This window comes from Oryctolagus cuniculus, chromosome 3, assembly GCF_964237555.1.
Source record: "Oryctolagus cuniculus chromosome 3, mOryCun1.1, whole genome shotgun sequence".
NCBI lineage: Eukaryota > Metazoa > Chordata > Mammalia > Lagomorpha > Leporidae > Oryctolagus > Oryctolagus cuniculus.
The window spans coordinates 36,661,689-36,683,404 of record NC_091434.1 but is presented as its reverse complement, the minus strand read 5'-3'; the positions used below and the strand labels follow the sequence as shown (position 1 = coordinate 36,683,404).

At 37.9% G+C, this 21,716-nt stretch overlaps 2 protein-coding genes and 1 long non-coding RNA gene across 45 annotated transcripts in view; 1 reads left to right on the top strand and 2 right to left on the bottom strand.

Annotated features, from left to right (window-relative positions):
- The window catches only part of ABI2 (abl interactor 2), a 109,326-nt gene that overhangs the window by 58,941 nt on the left and 28,669 nt on the right, over positions 1-21,716 (top strand). For 8 of the 43 annotated variants that reach the window (XM_008259003.4, XM_008259001.4, XM_008259002.4 and 5 more), the window contains 4 exons: positions 13,933-14,030; positions 17,088-17,234; positions 17,954-18,078; positions 19,027-19,206. In XM_008259003.4, the coding sequence (XP_008257225.1) occupies positions 13,933-14,030; positions 17,088-17,234; positions 17,954-18,078; positions 19,027-19,206 (550 nt within the window). The remainder of the gene's footprint in view (positions 1-13,932; positions 14,031-17,087; positions 17,235-17,953; positions 18,079-19,026; positions 19,207-21,716) is intronic. The other 35 variants (XM_002712557.5, XM_002712556.5, XM_051848269.2 and 32 more) reach the window with 7 other exon arrangements.
- Positions 3,544-10,641, bottom strand: LOC138848942 (uncharacterized). Its single transcript, XR_011387155.1, has 2 exons — positions 9,929-10,641; positions 3,544-4,221 (listed from the first exon to the last, which is right to left on the bottom strand). It is a non-coding gene; the product is annotated as an uncharacterized lncRNA (long non-coding RNA).
- Positions 10,748-21,716, bottom strand: part of RAPH1 (Ras association (RalGDS/AF-6) and pleckstrin homology domains 1) — a 159,865-nt gene continuing 148,896 nt past the window's right edge. Inside the window, exon 16 of the mRNA XM_070070347.1 lies at positions 10,748-10,786. Coding sequence (XP_069926448.1) covers positions 10,763-10,786 — 24 coding nt within the window. The 3' untranslated portion in view covers positions 10,748-10,762. The remainder of the gene's footprint in view (positions 10,787-21,716) is intronic.

Below are 21,716 nucleotides of genomic sequence, written 5' to 3'. Positions count from 1 at the left end.
TTTTTTTGTCTTCCAAGTTTGCGATGTGTCTTCATGTACCTTGAAGGCAGATGTTTTTGTCTGTTTTGTTCACTACTCTATCCTTTGTGCCTAAAACAGTGTCTGACATGCATTAAATACTTTGTAAATATTTGTTGAGTGAATGGTCATTTTGCAATGGTGTTACATTTTGTGAAGCAGAAATGTAATCTATCCTATCGTAAAATGTTGTATTGGAATAAAATAGCTGGATTTTTGTAACTAGAGAAATTTTGTTTTGGAATGGAGGTCTGGATAATGTGCCTCACTAAATCCTCCCCCTGTGTAATAACCTTTTTATTCTATAAATGGTATGCTTTATTATATACCTTATGGACAATATTTCATTTTCTTTTGATTCTTAAGAAATTGAGAAGCTGAAAGCATTCAGTTTGCTCTTTGAAAGTTGCAGTATCATGTATTTTGACAAAAAATTAGTTTTTTAAAAATATCTATATAAAATATTTTCAGTATAAATTTCTTTTTAAGAGTTTTTAAGGGTAAGTTTAATATATGTGAAACAGCAAAAGTTTGATAGTGTTTAACAAAATTAAAAATTACGGATGAATTTGTTCCTGTAACTGTACTTTGGAGGATGAATGGTAGAAGAAACTCAGCTATGTATTTCTTTAAACTTAAAATTTTTATTTTGAAGGCAGAGAAGGACCATCCTCTGGTTCACTTCCCAAATGCCTGCAATAGCGGGGCTGGGCCGGGCCAAAGCCGGGAGCCAGGACCTCAGTCTAGATCTCCCTCAACTGGGAACAGGGACCCAAATACATGAGGCGACACTGTTCTTTCCTGGGGTACACATTAGCAGGAAGCTGGAAGTGGAAGTTGAGGTGGGACATGAACCCATGATAATAGAATGTGGGAGTCCTAAATGGCAGCTTTAGTGCTGTGCCAACTGCCTGTCCCTCAAATAGATTATTAAAATTACTGTCACCAAATTTAGCATGTTTTTCTTTTGTTCTTTTTTTTTTATTTTGAGATGTTTGACTAGTTTGCATTGGACTAGTATTTTTTAAAAAAATTGAAAATTAAAAATTTATTAACTTATTAAAAAATTTTTTGAGGGGCTGGTGCTGTGGTATAGCAGGTTAAAGCTCTGGCCTGCAGTGCCAGAATCCCATATGGGCGCCAGTTCAAGTCCTGGCTGTTCCACTTCTCATCCTGCTACCTGTTAATGAGCCTGGGAAAGCAGTGGAGGATGGCCCAAGTTCTTAGGCCCCAGCACCCATGTGAGAGACCTGGAAGAAGCTCCTGGCTCCAGCCCTTGGCAGCCATTTGGGGAGTGAACCAGCAGATGGAAGACTTCTTTGTGTCTCTTCCTCTTTTCTGTAATTCTGTCTTTCAAATAAATAAAATCTTAAAATCGTCTTGAAAGTAGATTAGATAGATAGATGATAGATTTGTCTTCCATCTGCTGGTTTACTCCCTAAATACTTAAAATAGCCGGGATAGGGCCAGCTGAAGCCAGGAGCTGGGAACTCAGTCTGGGTCTTGCATATGCATGGCAGGAAACCAGGTAATTGAATCAACACTGCTCCTTCCTAGGGTGCACGTTAGCAGGCAGCTGGAATTGGAAGGAGAGAGGAAACTCGAACCCAATCTGATTTGTGATGCAATCATCCTAAACAACATTTTAACTACTGTGCCTAATGCCTGCCCTGTTCTTTTTTCCTTAGCTGTATTTTATAATTTCATTTCAAATATGTTATTTCTGTCTGAAACCCTGTTGTTTGCCCTATCTTCAGTGTAGAAATGATAACATGGTGTCAAGATGACTGAGTTCTGAATCACTAAATCATACTCACCATGGCCACAGAAATTTCACCTGTTCATGCATGATAGATTTGACCAGAGATCAGGCCAGTGTACTACTTGTGTTATTTGTTGGCTCCAAACTCTCAGTTGTGGTAAGGTATGTAGAATTTTGGGGAAATTCTTTTGCTTAAAATAGGGTTACAGTGATCTAGACTTGGAAACAAGCTCTTCCCTTTTCCTCTGAAGTCTGTGTTCAAATTTCGGCAATTGCCATGTTAATCTCCAAAGTGATTGAAGTAGTTGCCCAAGCTACTATTCTATGTTGATTTCATCCAGACCTCGCTATGACTCCTTTTTTTTTTTTTTTTTTAAGATTTATTTTATTTATTTGAAAGAGTTACAGAGAGACGTCTTCCATCCAATGATTCACTCCCCATATGGCCGCAATGGTCGGAGCTGCGCCGATCTGAAGCCAGGAGCCAGGAACTTTTTCCTGGTCTCCCACATGGGTGCAGGGGCCAAGGACTTGGGCCATCCTCTACTGCTTTCCCGGGCGATAGCAGAGAGCTAGATTGGAAGAGGAGCAGCCAGGACTAGAACCGGCACCCATATGGGATGCCAGCGCTTCAAGCCAGGGCTTTAACCCACTGCGCCACAGTGCCGGCCCCTATGCTTCCTTCTTGACCTTCCTGGGTTTAGAGGCTGTGCCCATGTAGGAGATGGGCCAAACTGAGGAGCTGATGGAAAGGTCTAATAAGGAATCACACTTAGGTAAGATCCCTTAACATGTTTTCTCTGCACCACAAGGTGCCACTTTTTTTTTTGTTTGTTTTAATAATTTACTTATTTATTTGAAAGAGTTACTGAGAGAGACAGATCTTCCATCTGCTGATTCACTGCCCAAATGGCTGCAATGGTTGGGGCCTGGCCAGGCCAAAGCCAGGAGCTACTTCAGGTCTCCCACGTGAGTGGGAGAGATCCAGGGACTTGGGCCATCTTCTTTTGCTGTTCCTAGGCCGTCAGCATGGAGCTGGATTGGAAGCAGAGCAGGTGGGACTTGAATTGACACCCAGGTGGGATGCTGGTGCTGCAGGCAGCAGCTTAGCTTCCTACACCACAGCATGGGCCCTGGTCCACTTCTAAGTACGAGAAGTATTATGCAAGTGTTGCCATGTGTCAGGGTACAGTTGGCAAGGAAAGGAGAGCACTCTAGTTCAGCTTGGGAACTGGAATGTTGTGAATATGTCGGTCTTTCCTATAAACCTGTAGCATATAGTTTATAATTTTGAGTGAACCCAAAGCAGAAGAAAGTAAAAATGGGGAAAAATTCAGTAATTAGCAGATTATTACTCTTGTAATAATGCTTCTGATAAATGTTAAATTAGTGTTTTTGGAAGGATGATTAATGGAATAATCGAATATGTTCTGGTTGGAAGGGACAACAAACACAAACCGGCCCAGTGGTTTTCCAGCTGAGCTTTTTGGAGACTTACGGGTTTTATCAAGTGCCCTGAAAATCTACTGGTGGTTGATAGGATTACAGATTCTTTATCCTCATTTTAATTAGGGTGGCTGTTTAAGCAGAACTTTAAAATTTATTTAAAATCTAGACCTTTTTTCCCTTTTCCTTCTCTTAGTTGTTTATGAGATCTCTCTTTCTTCCTATTGATGTCAGACTTAATGCTTTTCAGTCAGACTCCAATAAAACCATCATACTTTGGGACCAGACACATGAGATTTGACTCACAAGCGACTTCCTTGACTAAAAGTTGAATTATTTATTTATAATTAAGTGAACTTAAAGACAGACAGACATAGACACAGCTCCTGTCTACTGTCACTCCCCAAATTCCCACAGTAGCTGAGACTGGGCTAAGGCCAGAGCAAGATGCTGGGATATAGTCCAGCTTTCTTCCATCTATTTTTCCCCCTTTTAACTTTTTATTTAAGATATACAAATTTCATGTATTTCATAAATACAAATTTAGGAACATAGTGATTTTTCCCACCCACAGTCCAACTCTTTTTATTCCTCCCTCTCCTATTCCCATTCTTACCTTTTATTAAGACATGTTTTTAATAATTTTATACACATCAGATTAGCCTTATACTAAGTAAAGAGTTCAACATAGTATAAAAAAAAACTGTTCCTCAACCATTGAAACAAGGGCTATTCAAAGTCATTGCATCTCAGAGTGCTTCTATAGATTACCTTTTAGGTGCTCTATTAGTTATGGTATTTGTCCTTTTGAGACTGGCTTATTTCACCAACTGTGTTTTCCAGTTGCATCCATTTTGTTGCAGATGACAGGATTTCATTTTTTTTCTCAACTTCTGTGTACTATCCCATGGTGTACATATCCCATAATTCCTTTATCCAGTCTAAAGTTGACAGAGGTTTGGGTTGATTCCATGTCTCATCTATTGTGAATTGAGCTGCAATGAACATGGGGGTACAGATAATTATTTCAAATGCTGATTTCATTTCCCTTGGGTAAATTCCCTGGCGTAGGATGGCTGGGTCATTATGGTAGGTCTATACTCAGATTTCTAAGGTATCTCCATACTGTTCCACAGTGGCTGCACCAGTTTACATTCCCACCAACAGTGGATTAAGGTATCTTTTTCCCCCACATCCTTGCCAGCATTTGATGTTTGTTGATTTCTCTAAGAAAGCCATTCATAACTGAGGTGAGATGAAACCTCATTGTAGTTTTGACATGCATTTCCCTGACGGCTAGTGATCCTGAGCATTTTTTCATGTATCTGTTGGCCATTTGGGTTTCCTCTTTTGAAAAATTCCTGTTTAAGTCCTTTGCCCATTTATTAACCAGATTGTTTATTTTGTTTTTGTTGAGTTTCTTGATCTCTTTGTATATTCTGGATATTAATCCTTTATCGGTTGCACAGTATTCAAATAATTACTCCCATTCTGTTGGTTGCCTTTTCACTTTTCTGAGTGTTTCCATTCCAGTACAGAAGCTTCTTGATTTGATGTAATCCCATTTGTCAATTTTGGCTTTGATTGCCTGTGCCTCTGGGGACTTTTCCAAGAAATCTTTGCTTATGCCAGTGTCTGGCAAGGTTTCCCCAAAGTTCTCTAATAATTTGATGGTATTGAGTCATAGATTTAGGTCTTTGATTCACTTTGAGTGGATTTCTGTGGAAAGCTGTAAGATAAGGGTCTTGCTTCATATTTCTACATGTGATGTCCAGTTTTCCTAGCACCATTTGTTGAAGAGATTGTCCTTGCTCCAGAAATTGATTTTTAGCTCCTCTGTCAAAGATAAGTTGATTGTAGATGCGTGGATTGATTTCTAGAGTTTATATTCTGTTCCATTGGTCTATCAATCTGTTTTATGCCAGTACAGGCCGTTTTGATTATAACTGCTCTGAAGTATGTCTTGAAATCTGGTATTGTGATGGCCTCTGCAATTGTTTTTGTTGTGTAAGATTGCTTTAGCTATTCTGGGTCCCCTGTGTTTCCATATGAATTTCAGCATTATTTTTTTCTATATCTGAGAAGAGTGTCCTTAGTATTTTGATTGGTATCACATTGAATCTATAAATTACTTTTGGTAATATGCACATTTTCATGCTGTTGATCTGTCCAATCCATAAAAATGGAAGATTTTTCTATTTTTTCTATGTCTTCTATTTCTATCATTAATGCTTTGTAATTCTCATTGTAGAGATCTTTGGTGTCCTTGTTTAAATTTGTTATAAGGTTTTGAAATTTTTTTTTGTAGCTGTTGTGAATGGGATTGATTTTAGTTCTTTCTCAGCCATGCATTGTTTGTGTATACAAAGGCTGTTTTTTGTTTATTAATTTTATATCCTGCCACTTCACCAAACTCTTTTGAGTTCCAATTGTCTGGAGTCTTTTGATCCCCTATATATAGAATCATGTTATCTGCAAATAGGGATAGTTTAACTTCTTCCTTCCCAATTCGTATCCCTTTGATTTTGTTTTCTTGCCTAATGGCACTGGCTAAAATGTCTAGGACTATACTGAATAGCAATGGTAAGCATGGGCATCCTTGTCTGGTTCTGGATCTTACTGGGAATGCCTCCAATGTTTATCCATTCAATAGGATTTTGGCTGTGGGTTTGTCATAAATTGCCTTGATTATTTTGAGGCATATTCCTTCTATACTCAATTTGTTTAAAGTTTTCATCATGATAGGATATTGTATTTTATCAAATGCTTTTTCTGCATCTGTTGAGATAATCATACGGTTTTTGTTCTTCTGTTTCTTAATGTGATATATCACATTGATTTGTGAATGTTGAACCATCCCTGTATACCAGGACTGAATCCCTCTTGGTCTGGGTGAATGATCTTTCTAATGTGTTTTTAGGTTTGATTGGCTAGTATTTTGTTGAGGCTTTTTTTTTTTTTTTTTTTTTTGACAGGCAGAGTGGACAGTGAGAGAGAGAGACAGATAGAAAGGTCTTCCTTTTTCCGTTGATTCACCCTGCAATGGCCGCTGTGGCCAGCATGCTGCAACCAGCATGCTGCGGCTGGCGCACCACGCTGATCCGAAGCCAGGAGCCAGGTGCTTCTCCTGGTCTCCCATGAGGGTGCAGGGCCATCCCCCACTGCACTCCTGGACCACAGCAGAGAGCTGGACTGGACTGGGACAGAATCCGGCACCCCAACTGGGACTAGAACCCGGTGTGCCGGTGCCGCAGGCGGAGGATTAGCCTATTGAGCCGCAGCGCCGGCCTTGTTGAGGCTTTTTGCATCTACGTTCATCAGGGAAATTCATCTATAGTTCTCTTTCTCTGTTGTATCCTTTTTTAGGTTTAGGAATTCAGGTGTTTCTGGCTTCATAGAAGGAGTTTAGGAAGATATCTTCCCTTTCAATTGTTTTGAATAACTTGAAAAGAATTGGAGTGAGCTAGTTCTTTAAATGTCTGGTAGAATTCAACAGTGAAACCATCTGGTCCTGGGAGTTTCTTTAGAGAGTCTTTATTACTGATTCGATTTCTGTCTTGGTTATTGGTCTGTTTAGGTTTTCTGTGTCTTCATGGCTCAATTTAAGTAGATTTCTATTTCTTGTAGGTTTCCTGACTTGCTGGTGTAAAGTTTTTTTTGTAGTAATTTCTGATGATTCTTTTTACTTTGTGGTATCTGTTGTTGTATTTCTGTTTTCACCTCTGATTTTTTTGATTTGGGTCTTTTTTGTTTGGAGTGGTCGAATGATTTGTCAATTTTGTTTATTTTTTCAAAATACCCATTCCTTGTTTGCTGATCTTTTGTATTGCTTTTTTGGTTTCAGTTTTGTTTGTTCTCGAATTTAATTATTTCTTTTCTCCTAATTTTTGATTTGGTTTGCTGTTGTTTATCTAGGTCCTTGAGATGTATTGATAGCTCATTTTTTGGTGCCTTTCCAGTTTCTTGATGTAGGTACCAATTGCTGTAAACTTTCCTCTTAGCACTGCTTTTGCTGTGTCCCATAAGTTATGATATGTTGTTATGCCTTCATCTGTTTCCAGAAATTTTTTGATTTCTCTTTTGATTTCTTCAATGACCCACTGTTTTTTCAGGAGCATGTTGTTGAGTCTCCATGTGTTTTCATAAGTTCTAGAGATTTTTGAGTTGTTGATTTCCAGCTTCATTCCACTGTGGTCCAGTAAGATGCATGGTATGATTTAGATTTTTTGGATTTGTTGAGACTTGCTTTATGGCCTAGCATGTGGTCAATCCTAGAGAAAGCTCTATGCATTGGTGAGAAGAATGTGTATTCTGTGACTGTAGGATGGAAAGTTCTGTAGGTATCTGTTAGGTCCATTTGAGCTATAGTTTCAATTAACTCTGTTTCCTTGCTGATTTTTCTGTCTGGTTGATCTGTCTATTTCTGAAAGTGAGGTATTGAAGTCCCCATTACTATTGTATTGGAGTCTGTGTCTCCCTTTAGATCCATTAACATTTCTCTTAAATAGCCAGGTGCCCTGTAATTGGTTGCATATACATTTATTATAGTCACATCTTCCTGTTGAATTGATCCTTTAAATGTTACATGGTACCCCTGTCTCTAACAGTTTTTGTGTTAAAGTCTATTTTGTCTGATATTAGGATGGCTATACTTGCTCTTTTTTGGTTTCTGTTAGTATGGAATATATTTTTCCATCATCGACTTTCAGTCTGTGTATCTTTGTTGGTGAGATGTATTTATTGTATATAGCAAATAGATGGGTTTTGTTTTTTTAATCCATTCAGCCAGTCTGTATCTTTTAACTGGAGAGTTGAGGCCATTTACATTCAAGGTAACTAATGACTTGGCCCTGCCACTTTTCCCTAAATATTCCTATTGTTTACTTTGTATTTCCTTTGTACTTTTACTGAGAGATTTTCTGCCTTTACCTTCTTTCATAGTGGTGTCCATGTTTCTATGTTTCTGTGTGTAGCACATCCTTAAGCATCTTTTTTAAGGCTGAATGAGTGGTGACAGAGTCTTTCAATTTCTGTTGGTTATGTAAAGTCTTTATTTCACCTTCATTCATAAATAAGAGCTTTGTACTGTACAGTATTCTGGGTTAAAATTTTTTTCTCTTGGAATATATCTTGCCATTCTTCTAGTTTATAGAGTTTCTGATGAGAAGTCAGCTGTGAGTCTAATTGAAGATCCTGTAGAGTAATCTGTTGTTTCTCTCATGTACATTTTAGAATCTTTTCTTTATGTTTTACTGTGGAGAATTGGCTATAGTATGTCATGGTGAAGATCTTTTCTGGTCGTGTCTATTAGGAGTTCTATGTGCTTCCTGTACTTGGATGTCCCTTTCTTTCTCTAAATTGGGGAAGTTTTCTGTAATTATTTCACTACAGAGGTCTTCTAATGCATTCTCTCTTTCTATGTCTTCAGGAACTCCTCTAAGACCCATATGTTGGGTCAATTGATAGTATTTCATTAATCTCCAGTACTGTTTATTAGTTTTCCAATTGTGTTTTTTTGTAAAATTTCCAGAGATTTGTCTTCTAATTTGCATATTGTTTCTTCTGCCTCACCAAGTCTGTTAATACTTTCTACCATGTTTTTTATTTGATTTGATGAATTCTTCATTTCTAATATTTCATTTTAATTTCTCTTTAAAATCTCAATTTCATGGGAAAAATTTTCATTCATGTCATGTTTGGATTTCTTTAATTCCTGAATTTGGTTCTGAGTACTTCTGTGTAATCCTATGAACAGTTTTTTGAATTCTGTTTCTGGCATTTCTTCAATTTCTTCATCTTCACATTCTAGTATTGAAGTGTTGTTGTGTTCCTTTGGGGTCATCATGTTGTCTTTCTTATTCTTGTTTCTTGAATTTCTGCATTTATTTTTAGGCATTTTTGGAGATAAATTTTTTTGCCCCCTCCCCTCATGGCTTTGTATTTGAACTATGCCTCTATAGCTTACTGGAGTGTCTGCTCTACAGTGCATACCCAGAGATATGTGGTGGGTGTGGTCAGGGACCTCTGTTTAGTGCTGCAGTGTGAGAGGAGTGTCCTTGGTGACACCCAGGTTGGGCATGATAAATCTCTCTCTCTTTTTTTTTTTTCAATCAGAGGTGAGGTTTGATCAGCTCTTTTGGCATAGTCTCATGTTCACCCCCTCTCCTCCAAGGAGACCAATGCCCAGGCTAGCCCCGGTGGGTGCAGTATTCATCTTTGGTGCCACAAGAACCACACAAAGGATCCATGCAGTCCACAGTGTGCACATGTATCTTGCAGCAACGACCATCACCAAGGAATCAGAGCCCCAGGTGTGTAGCCGCCCGTGACTGCCCAGAGACCCAGCCCCACCCTGTCCCCTCCCACACAGCCACAGTGTTTTCATTGTTCCCGGAGCACAAGGCTCCCGAAATCACAAGTGCTTACCTCCCTGTCACGTCCCCCAGCCAGACTCAAGTGTCTCCTCTCGGCTGGTTGCTGGGTGCACAGACACAAACTGGCACAGTTGTTATGTATGTCCAAAATGGATCTCTTGGCTAGTTATAGGATGCTGATGGCAGGTGGCTAGGGAGAGAGAAACACCTCCCCCCCCCATTTTCCCCTTTAGGTTGGCATGTATACTCTCCCCGACAGTGCTCCAAGCCAGATTCAAGCCAGGCAGCTTTAAAGCAAGGGGCTTGGGCTGCTGCAATCTAGTCTCACCTCACTCTCTGAAGCTGGTGCTGAGGCTCCTGGCTGCTGGGGTCCTGTGTTGTGTTCGTATTCATGGTGCACATCCATACCCTCCACGGAGATCCAGAGTGTCTCTGTAACTTGCACGTTCCTCTGCAGTTTTCTCCCTAACTCTTCACTGGGTTTACACTCTCTCCACTTTTTTTTTTTTTTTTAAACTATCTTCTAACACAGTTATTTGAGCCATCATCACAAGTTATTTGAGTTATACCTCCCAGGGTCTGTTTTGGCAGGAAGGTAGAGTTAAGAGCTGGAGCTGGGAATCCAACCCAGGCACACTGATGTGCGACACAGGCATCAGGCATCTTAACTACTAGGCTAAATATCTGCTCCTGGAGATGTTTTAATATGTATCTGAGGCCAACTTTACGAAAGTGAAATAGACCTTTAACAGAAGTTCCCTTTTTCTACTCTTTATTTTAATAATAAATATAATGAAAAGTTTTAAGACCCTGTGATGTCTTTGTAATGGATTTTTTATTGAAAGTGGTGAAGATGTTACTAATGAAGCTAAGCTTAAGTACTTTTAGAATGTGTGTATCAGGTTAATTGAAAGTGGAGTTCTGTGGCTAGCATTTGGCCTGGCATTTCAGCTGCCAGTTAGGACCCTCTGTTCCGTATTGGAGTATCTGGCTTTGATTTCTGACTCTAGCTCTTCACACCAGCTTCCTGCTAATGCAGACTGTGGGAGGCAGCTGTGATGGTTCAAGTAATAGGGTCCCTGCCACCCACACGGGAGACTAGAATTGAATTTGTAGCTTCCTGTTTCAGCTCCCCAGTCCTTGGGGGCATTTGGCAAGTACATCAGCAGATGGGTGCGCACTCTGTCTGAAAAAAGGAAAACAAAAACTTAAGTTCTGACTTTTGATCTGTTAATATAGTGTTGTTATTTAAGTGGAGCATTGCCCAAGCATATTTTGAATAATTAATAAGTAGACATTAGGAGTTTATTTTACAACTAGCAAGTTAAGAATGTAACACTTAAATTTTGCTTAAGATCTTAAAGACCCATAATTTAATGCCATGTTAAAAAAATGATGGAAGATTTTCCCTTGAGTATTTTCTATAACAAATATTTGTCATTCCCTACAGAAATAGGATAAATTTCTCTAAGCTTCTTTTAGGTACAGCTTAAGGTTCACTTTGAAACATTTATTGGCCACAACACTTGGAAGAAAAAAGGGTAATACCGGCAACCCTTTGGTGACTCATCTGTTTTTGCCTGTCACTTCTAATCTTGAATTCTGTTCTGGCAAAAGCCAGTTGTTAGAAATTGTTTTCAATAGTCAAGAAGTTTGTCTTTCTTTATATCTCTTGTTTACTTCTTCTTCTTCTTTTTTTTTTTTTTTAAATAACTGTTGTGACTCTCCTTTCCCTCCTCTCCCCACCGTCCGCCCTGTTTCTCCAGATCTGTTCCTCCATCTCTGTATAGATTGTTTTAGGGCTATTGGCTCCTCTGAGTTTTCAGCCCACTTACTTGAAATTTTATCTCTGTCCTTAACTCATACTCTTAATTACTGGTCTCAGCTTTGATTTCCCTGGGGAGGGGAGGAGAGGCATTTAGTAAAAATATATTTTGGATTTGAAGTACAGTTTCTTAACTCTAGTTAAAATATAGAGCCCACCTATTATGAAGAAATTAAGTTTAATTATTTATTCCTGTTCTTCCTTTTGCTTAAATTAGATGGCAATATTTATACTATGTGCAGCGTATTCACTGTTTTACTTGGCATACAAATTTCTCACAAAGAAAAACTGACTTGAAAAGAATTGTTTTAGCTTAATAGAAAGGTAATATAATATTGAAGTATAAAATTAGGTTGTTTGGACATTTTACAGGGACTCTTGAGTTCTTTAAGTGATTTAAGATAGTCATCCATTAATTAAACAAATACAGTCATTTGATGTTTCTACATATTTTGAAAAGTTTTATTATAGAAATTTCCACCAGATTTTAATTGATAGATACTTTTTTACTATATTTTGGATACATGCAAAGTCTTATAGATGATACTGCAACTTAAATAAAAACAACTTACATACCAAAAGCCTAAAGAAAATCAAAGTTGGAAAGCTTTGCAAATATTTTAGCTATTCCATGTATAGAATAAAATTCTCTTCTACTCTTTTTCTATTCCTGCTCCTTTTCCTTCCTATTTCCAGCAAATTGATGTAGTTTAGTGTTTGGTCCAATTCTCCTTCATCACTTAAAATAACTTTGGATTTTATGTTATTTAAGGTTGAGCTTAAAGGACTTTGGTTACCACTTTTAAAATCTTCTGCTTTCAGAAATTAAGACTTACATTTTTAAACGTATTGGTTATTTGTAATATGTCTTCTAAAAATTTCCCCAAATGTGAACTGATTTTTTTAAAAAAAGCTTTTGCCATTTTCATTCTAAGATATAATTAGTGTACCCTCTGCTTATTAATGAGAGGGAGTGCAAGGACAAGTTCATTTTTACTCTTGATTATCGGTTTGTTTTGTATTTTTTTAAAGCAGCAGCAAAAAGGATTAAAGATAAATGCTTCACTTTAAAATACTGACATTTTGAAGGTATTGTTTGTCATTAAAGATTGTTTTAACATCACACACAACTTGTTCACTGGTCTATTAATTTGAAGAATTTTAAATTAATTATTTCTTGCCTATTCAGAATGATAAATAGTAGTATAGGAATTCTAAAAATCCCATCTAATTCAAAGTTAATTTTGACACCCTCAACATGAGGATAATTCAAAAAGTTCATTGAAAAATAGAATTAAATCATAATATGCATTTCCATGAACTTTTTGAAGACTTCTTGTATTCTGTATACAATTATGATGTTTCCTTAATTTATATTTTAAAATTGCAGTTATCAGTGCATTCTAATTTCAATGATGTAATTCTTGCAGTCTCATTTTACAAGTATAATTTGAATGTGTTAAGCATATTAGAACAGTTGAAATCCTTTTTTGAAGTGTGTTTTGAAGATGGCAATCCAAAATATTAGGAGCTTAAAATAGGATCACATATGAACCTATATGGTGAACTAACTCACACAACTTGAAATTGCATTCAAACTATATTTGTAAATGAGATCTTTTTGCTCCTTTACATAATCAGACTTCTAGGGCTTTCCATATAACTGCTGGCATACTCCTTTGGTGGTGTCCATTATTTCCAGATTTACATTTTGTATGCTTGCATTTTCAGTTGGGGGAAAGAATAGTGAATAGCTCTGACTTAGGACTGTGCCACATTTTTCTCATACCTGAACTAATCTTCAATTTGGACCTGAGTGGGTTGTATTCCCATTGGACTGGGATGTTGCCAGTGACTCCTCTACTGCTCACAGTTTAATGGGCTATTTAAGCCCTGACTTTCTGGTTCATATGCTTAGGAACATACTTGAATTTCTCACAGTTTACAGGTAGGTGATTCCCTTAAAAGAGAACATTAAAGCAATCTAAATTAAAAGGCTGATCCATAACTTTAAAAACTAAAATTTTCTCTATTTTGCAGTTTACCTTCATATTGTTTAGTTACAATGGGTCATATGCATAGGTGTGTATTTTTACTTGGGAAGCATTTTATTTCTGATACACTTGCTATCTAAAGGAAGCTATCAAAAAATGAGGAATTGGTTAAAGGGATTTTTTTTCTGAATGAGATACTGGTAATTAAAACTAAAATTTTTATAGTTGTCCTATTTAATACCTACTAAATGTAATATGAAACAGTCTAACCAGTGATCTGTTGGTGTGATGGCCTAATGGCAAATAGTCTTCCATTTGAAAATCTCATGTTAGGAAGAGTCCTTTGAGTACAACTGTAGAATAATAGTAGAGTAGAAATTGCATATGAAATGCATGGCCTCCGATTTTTTTCCTATATTTAAACCTTCCCCTCTTTTGTTAAATAGTTTAACATTATTTCCCGAAAGTGCCATTTCATTTGAAGCATACAAGGTAATCTTAACCATTTTTTAGGTGAGTACCCAGAACATGAAGATGGGTGGGCTGCCGCGTACGACACCTCCAACTCAGAAACCTCCCAGTCCCCCCATGTCAGGGAAGGGGACTCTTGGGTGAGTATATAACTCAGTAACTGCAGACTGATTTCACCTAATGTTGTGTTAAAAGCTAAGCAGAGCCTGTATTTAAATTATTTTTGAGTATTTGAAGAGAGAATGTTTCCTTCCTAGAATTGATTATATTATGGGTATAATTTTCCCTTTTCCTGGACAATACACATTTATACATCAGAAATATTTTGTTTAGAAATTATTTTTCTAATACAGTTCAAATTGGGGGTAAAATCCTAGTCCAAGGTAATGGTTTATTATAAATTGCAGTCTAATTTTTAATTTCCGTTTTTTTCCAGAAAATTTTTGCGGTCTTTCTTATTGCAGTTGAACTTAGACTGTCTTTCTCAAGAAGGTTGTATAGATGATAAAGTTCTGTCTAACATGTTATGAGAATCTTGAGCTGTAGTTTGCTCCTACAGATTTAGGCTCTGGATTTGACTTTTGCAAGCAGAAATGGTCAATTAATGGAAAAGCCTGACATTCTTCCATGGCCTCACACTGTAAACATGGTTTATCTTGATCGAGATTTGTATTTGCTTGGGCATAATGTAGCCCAGAAGCCAGAGGAGTGCACCTGTGGGCTGGTTCTGCAGCTTATTGTGTGTTCCTGCCTGCTCAGCCTCTAAACAGTTCAGTTTTTTCATCTGTAAAAGGGGGTAATATTTGTCCTTTATAAACTTTTCAGGGTCACTGTACCACAATTTGGATTTTTAAAAAAATGTATAAAACAAAGACAATATGTTTTGAATACCATTGGCTATAGGATATATGGCAAACAAATTTTAATTGACAATCGTTTTTTGGCCCCCTCACCAAAAAAAAACAACCAAAAAACACAAAGTACAAAAACAAGATAAACAACAAAACCGAAAATCCAGTCAAGCACTGTGGCACTGTGGGTCAGGACAGGATAAAGATGATTGGGATATAAGGGAGGATAATGTTGGGGGAGGAAGTATAGTTAAGACAGTGAAAGACAAAAGAATAAAAGAATAAAAATTATTTCCAGTCAGGAATAGGACGGCTTTATTTGAGATAGACAAAAAATTTTTCTTCTTTGATTAGAAAGGAATTAATCTAATGGACCAAACTTGAGGGTAGCATGCAAGTGAGATGTTCACGCACAGTGGGACAGGGATGAGGGTACAGTGATCAAGAGGAACTGTTCATTCATGTAGAACATTTACATTCCTATCACATATATGGCCTAGAGGGTTTTAGTAGGTATTAAATCAGCAGGATAACCTGCTGCATGTCCAAGAAGAAAGTTTTGTACTCTGATATTTTGAAGATTTACTCAGGCATCAGTATTTGTTTTCTTCGTGTAACAGCATTGGTCGTGTCGCATCTTTGTAGACTGTAGGGTTGCTGAGCCACGTGGCCGTTAGATGGTCGGAGCCTGCTTTTTGGGCATAGTCTTTGTCTAGTCACCGTGTTTGTTCTTCTGCCTTGGTGGTGGTGGTGGTGGTGGTGGTGTTCTTGTTGGTTTTTGTACCTTAATTGTATCATTGCTTCCACTCTGTAGTTCTCAGTCAGTAAAGGTTTTCTTCTTGAAGAAAACAGCATTTTTATTGTCTGGGAAAAATTACCTAAAAATCATGTCTCTGGAAGTTGCTCAGTTTTCTGCTTAGTCATTTATATTTGCATTAAAATTTCAGAAATGTTTGACATTCTTTTCAGTATTTTAAACCCAAACTCCTGACATTTCTTTTTTTTTCTTTTGGCCCAATATTCCATCAAGTGCACCATATTTATTTTTAATTATTTATATGTATATATTTATGCAAGGAGAATCTGCAGCTCTCAGATTCAGCAGGGTTGTTGCAAAATTATCTCATTCAAAATCAATTAGCCATCATTTAAGGGCCCAGGAGAACAGTGTTTAAAAGCACTCTTGGAGCCTTTTGATAAATGAATTATTGAGAAAAATACGTAAGTCATTTGAGTAGCATTATTTCAGGAAAACAAAACTTTAATTTTCAAACCTTGAGATGCCAGTTTTAATTTTTTTAAAAAAAAGACGAGTCTCATCTGTAAGATGTCAGCTTTTTAAAATTTTTAAAAGATTTATGTATTTATTTGAGAGGTTTGAGAGGTAGAGTTACAGAAAGGGGGAGTGACAGAGAGAAAGGTCTTCCATCTGCTGGTTCACTCCCCAAATGGCCGCAACTGGGGAGCTGGGCTGATCTAAAGCCAGGAGCCAGGAGATTTTTCTGGGTGTGCCACGTGGGTGCCAGGGACCCAAGCACTTGGGTCATCTTCTACTACTTTCCCAGGCCATAAGCAGGGAGCTGGAATGGAAGAAGGGCAGCCAAGATACAAACCGGAGCCCATATGGAATGCTGGTGCTGCAGGCAGTGGCCTTACCCACTATGCCACAGTGCTGGCCGCTCTGGTGGTCTTGTTAAAATTTTTTTTTTCTCTACCACTTGTAAATGTTGAACTCTGAGGTTGAGAAGAGGAAAGGGATATCAAGGTGTAAGTTGAGGGGAAAAAGTGAGGTTGTGAGTGTGGAAGATGAGATTAAATTGTGTGTTTTGTGTACACATATACTTTAATGTATTTAGTATCTAGAAAGGGAAATGAGTTGTTGTGGGTGGTATCGATAGGCAGTATGGGGGTTATGGATTCAAAACTCGAGGCTTGTGGTCCCCCTGTTAGGTTACCCTAGGTGAGGGAGGGAGGGGAGAACGATAGTAGGAACATTCATGCAATGCAGCTGGGAGACGGTGACATACTACAATAATCTCTTCTAAGAGTTGGGTCTAGGACACATTGGCATACATGGTGGAGAACCTTGTGTTCTCAGAAAAGTAAATGAACAAAATTGCATTAGCACAGGGAAATGAGGTTGGAGATGGCAAATTAACAATACGTGCTCACCAGAACCCTAATGATGGAGAAGTAAATCTTTAGGAAAGACTGCAATTGGTAGCTGGGTTATGTTAAAAGACATTTCCTCTCTCATTTTCCAATTGTATTGCACTACTGGCAGCTCTGAGTTTATTGTGCCGAAACTTGCTTAATCACACACTACATACGCTCTTCTTTTTGTAGGCGGCACTCCCCCTATCGCACACTGGAGCCAGTGCGTCCTCCAGTGGTACCAAATGATTACGTACCTAGCCCAACCCGTAATATGGCTCCCTCGCAGCAGAGCCCTGTGAGGACAGCTTCTGTGAATCAAAGAAATCGAACTTACAGGTATTTTCTCTACCTCAGCGCAAAATGTGATGGTCATAGTACCATGATCCGGTTAGCTAACCTCGATTCAGTCTCTCTCATTTTCTACGCGCTCAGTTCTTTTCCTCACTCTATTCTCCCAAACCTCATCTGATTCCACCTCTCTCTCCTCATGTTCTGATGCCACTTTGAACAGTCAGGAAGCCGAATACAAGCAGAGACAAATCCAAGTGCAAATTGCTCTATGAGGTTATTAGTTTAATTGATCTGCAAAAAAAATTATGGACCAAATGTGGGAAATTTCTAGTTGTTTTTTGGTGGAACTTTACAGATGAAAAACTATACATAATGAAATATTAATATGGGATAGTATATCAAGGTACCATTGCAAATTAAAGTCAATCAAATCATCTATACAAGAAATTTTTTTTATTATAAAGAAGTTTCTTCAGATAAGTATTAAACTGGAATATACGAAGGTAATACTTACTTTAATATGTTGAGCCCCAGTAGTTTTCGCTTACATTTATGGAGAATTTTTTTCTTCTCTCAGTTTCGTTATTTACATCATACTAAAAGGTGGTCGAAACAAACTTACTGAACCCAGCTTTCCCCCTGGATTTATTAAGAAATTCAAACGTGAATTATCATTATTGTAACAATATTCATTTCAGAAAGTTTTGGGAAATGATGATGTCTTGTATAAAACTACTCACGTTTTGGTGGCTTTCATTCTTTAGCAGCAGTGGGAGTAGTGGAGGAAGCCACCCCAGTAGTCGGAGCAGCAGTCGGGAAAACAGTGGAAGTGGGAGTGTGGGGGTGCCTATTGCTGTTCCTACTCCGTCTCCTCCCAGTGTCTTTCCAGGTAAAGCGTTAATGGTGCTTCATCTTCAGGTTTTCTTTCTGAATTTGAATTACAATTACAGTGGACTTTCTTTGAGAATTTCCCCCCCTTAGGACTCACGAATGTTGGGTAATCTTTATATATTTTTAATTTTTAACAAAGTGATTTGTAAGTTGTGCTCACTTTGCACTTCTTTGTTATTTGGGTCTATACCTTTGGGGCTGGAGCTCAGTTGGTGCTTTGATTTCTAGCACCACTTTGTAGAAGTTACACATTTAATTCCAGCTATTGTTACGATACTGTGTATCTTTGGACACAGGAGGGACTCTTTATGAGAACTGTGTTAAACAAAGGACTGGGCAAATATAAAATTAGCTTTGACAGTTAAAATTAGAGGGCTGTTGCAATTTAGTAGTTCCTATTTGGTCTGAGAACACCCAAAATTAAATTTTAATTTTAAGAGCATGGCACAAAGACAGGATAGAATATTCCATATTTACTTATAATATGACAAGTAGCTACACCTTTTAAAAATCATGAAAAAGATTTGTGTTTAAGTTCTATATTTACCTGATGAGATGTTGTCCAGAGTGTATATATTTTCTTGTGTAATTCAAAAAGTAATGATGCTGGTTTTTGGTGTATTGTGTTTAGTTTTGTATATTTTTTACAAATGTTGGGCTAAAGTGGCACTATACAGGAAGTCCTTTTTTTCCTCCAAATTAGTGGCTTTCATAGAAAAAGTTTGTTTTTAATGAATTTAAAAAAAATCTGCATATTACCCTGAGCATCTTGAATTATTTGCTGCATACCTGGTAGTTCTTTAACATATGCTTCATTCTTTTCTTTCAACTCTATTCTTTCAATTAATGGGAAGCACTGAATATCTAACAGTAAATATTCCACTGCCTTTCTAATCCTGCCTGTTGTGACTGCCTCGTTAATGCTGCCTCTTCCTCTTTCCCTCAGCCCCCGCTGCCTCTGCTGGCACTCCTCCCCTTCCTGCTACTTCCGCATCCGCCCCTGCCCCTCTTGTTCCTGCTGCTGTCCCTTCCTCCACTGCCCCTGACGCTGCGGCCGGGGGTGCCCAGACCCTTGCTGATGGCTTCACTTCTCCAACTCCCCCTGTTTCTTCCGCTCCCCCTGCAGGTGAGTATGGCTTATCCGTTGCAGGCAGGCCCAGTCATCTGCTCTGCTAGTACCTGGGAGCCAGCGTTAGGGGTTTCTTGTTTGTTTGGCTTTGTTTCTGTTTTGTGTTTAAAAAAAAGTATGAAGAGTAATATAGTAGCTAGCAAGTGGCATATGACTAAAAGATTAGAATCTCCTGAAAAAATCGGGGTAAAGTGTCTTATACGCACTTCCAGGAAGGTAGCACAAATATAATATTTTTACTGCTTGAAATTAGAGATTTGTAAATTTAGTATGGAGCTATCTTCTTTATGCTTTCAAGAAATTGTCATTAGAAATTGTTTGTTATAGGTTAAATCATAAAAAGGAAAGTATGACAATAATTCTAGGATATATTTTATAGGAAATAGTTGATACAACAATTGAAAGCCTCTGTTAGTCTGTTATAGAATCTGTTACTTATTTTAGCAGCACTGGAAAGTTTTTTTTTGATTTATTTGACAGACAGAGTTATAGACAGTGAGAGAGAGAGACAAAGATTTTCTTCTGTTGGTTCACCCCCCAAATGGCCACTATGGCCAGAGCTACGCCGATTCGAAGGAGCCAAGTGCCTCCTCCTGGTCTCCCATGGGGTGCAGGGCCCAAGCACTTGGGCCATCCTCCACTGCCTTCCCAGGTGACAGCAGAGAACTGGACTGGAAGAGGAACAACTGGGACTAGAACCCGGTGCCCATATGGGATGCTGGCACCACAGGCAGAGGATTAACCAAGTGAGCCACAGTGCCAGCCCCACACTGGAAATTCTTAGATGATGAGCTTTTAAAGAAATTCAGGTTTATTTTAAAATTGTAACCTGAAATCTGTTTTAATGGGGGAGGAGATAAAAAATTACTACAACATATATTTGAACAATTAATAGTGATGCTGGTTAGTAAGCAGGTTCTTACCTGTTAAAAATGTGTTTGGATATATATCACATTAGCATTTAACTTTGCCAATAAAGTATTTCACAGAATAAATATTTAGCTTTGCTCTTCTAATCAGTTGTTTACATGTTTCAAAACACTTTCAGCTGAAATAGATTTTTGGATTATGTATTATGGGATGGCTTCTGTAATAGACTTTAAAAAAAAAAGCTTTCAGTAGTGGATAAATGTAAACCTGAGCTGTTCTTTGATCTGCATACAGGAGTGTTAGGCCAGACAAGCTACTAAGTAGTGGAATCTTGTTATGTTCCTCCTGTTTCAAGAGAATAAAAAGTACATCTTGAAATTGGCTCTAGTCCCTGAAAGGAAAAATTGCCCCAGAGTCAACATTTTAGTAATTAAATAATGATTTAGTAACAGATGTCTAGCTTTTAATGTTCACTAAATAAACAGTTGTTGTGAGTTAATGGTTGTATATTTTTTAAAAAAAGCAAGATAAGTGCCTTATTAACAACTTATATCCATATAATCTCTTATTCAGAGTTTGAGTCACCAGTTATTTTTTTCTTTTTTTAAAAAATTAAGGTGTAATATATGTACAGTAAAATTCATCTCTTTTGTATATATGAGTAAACTTCAAAATGTTTGTGGGAGACAGAATTCAAAGAATGAGTTTGTTTTGGTACCAAAAAACTTAGGTGATATAAAAAGTCTTTTCATAATATTTGGAAAGTGTGTATTTGAAAACATTGTACATAGATTGAAACTGTTTTTGCACCAAAGTAAACTCGCCTTTCTTTGTATTTTGCCATGAACTTTCTGAAGTAACTGTGTAAGTCTGTCAGTTCTGGCACAGGTGTGCAGTGCTATAACACACACAGTCACGACGTAGAGCAGTCCTGTGCTCTCTAAAGTTGCCTTCACACTCCTTCCCTGCTGCCCGGCCCCTAGTAACCCTTTGTTTGCTTGTTTTTGTCCCCTAAAAGTATGCCTTTGTAAGAACAGCATATAAACGGAAGTCTGCAATGTACAGCCTCTCATGCCTGGAACAGATGCGTTTAAGATTTATCCTTCTTGTTGCACGTGGAAGTGCTGTTCCTTCTTATTGCTGAGTATGGGTTATGGTGCGGATGGATCACATTTGTCCTTTCTTTCCCAGTTGAAGGCCATTTGGACTGTTTATGGTTTTGAGGGATTATGAATAGAACTGCCGTAGACATTCACATACAGGTTTTTGTGTGAACTTAGGGGTTTTTAAAATTTTTTAATTTATTTGAGAGAGAAAGAGAGAGACAGTGCTCCTGTCTGCTGGTTTTCTATTCAAATGGGGCTGGGCCAGGCTGTCGCTGGGAGCTAGGAACCCACTCTGGGTTTCCCATGTGGATGACATGGGCCCAATCACTTGAGCCCTAGGGTATACATGAACAGAATGCTAAAATTGGGATTGGAGTCAGGATTCAAACCCAGGCACTCATGAATGGGATGGATATATTCTAAACACTGGACAAAATATCTATTCCTGAACATAGGTTTCTCAGGTATTTTAGTAAATAAATACCTAGAGAGAAGGATCACTAGGTTGTATTAAAAAGCTGCCAAATTGTT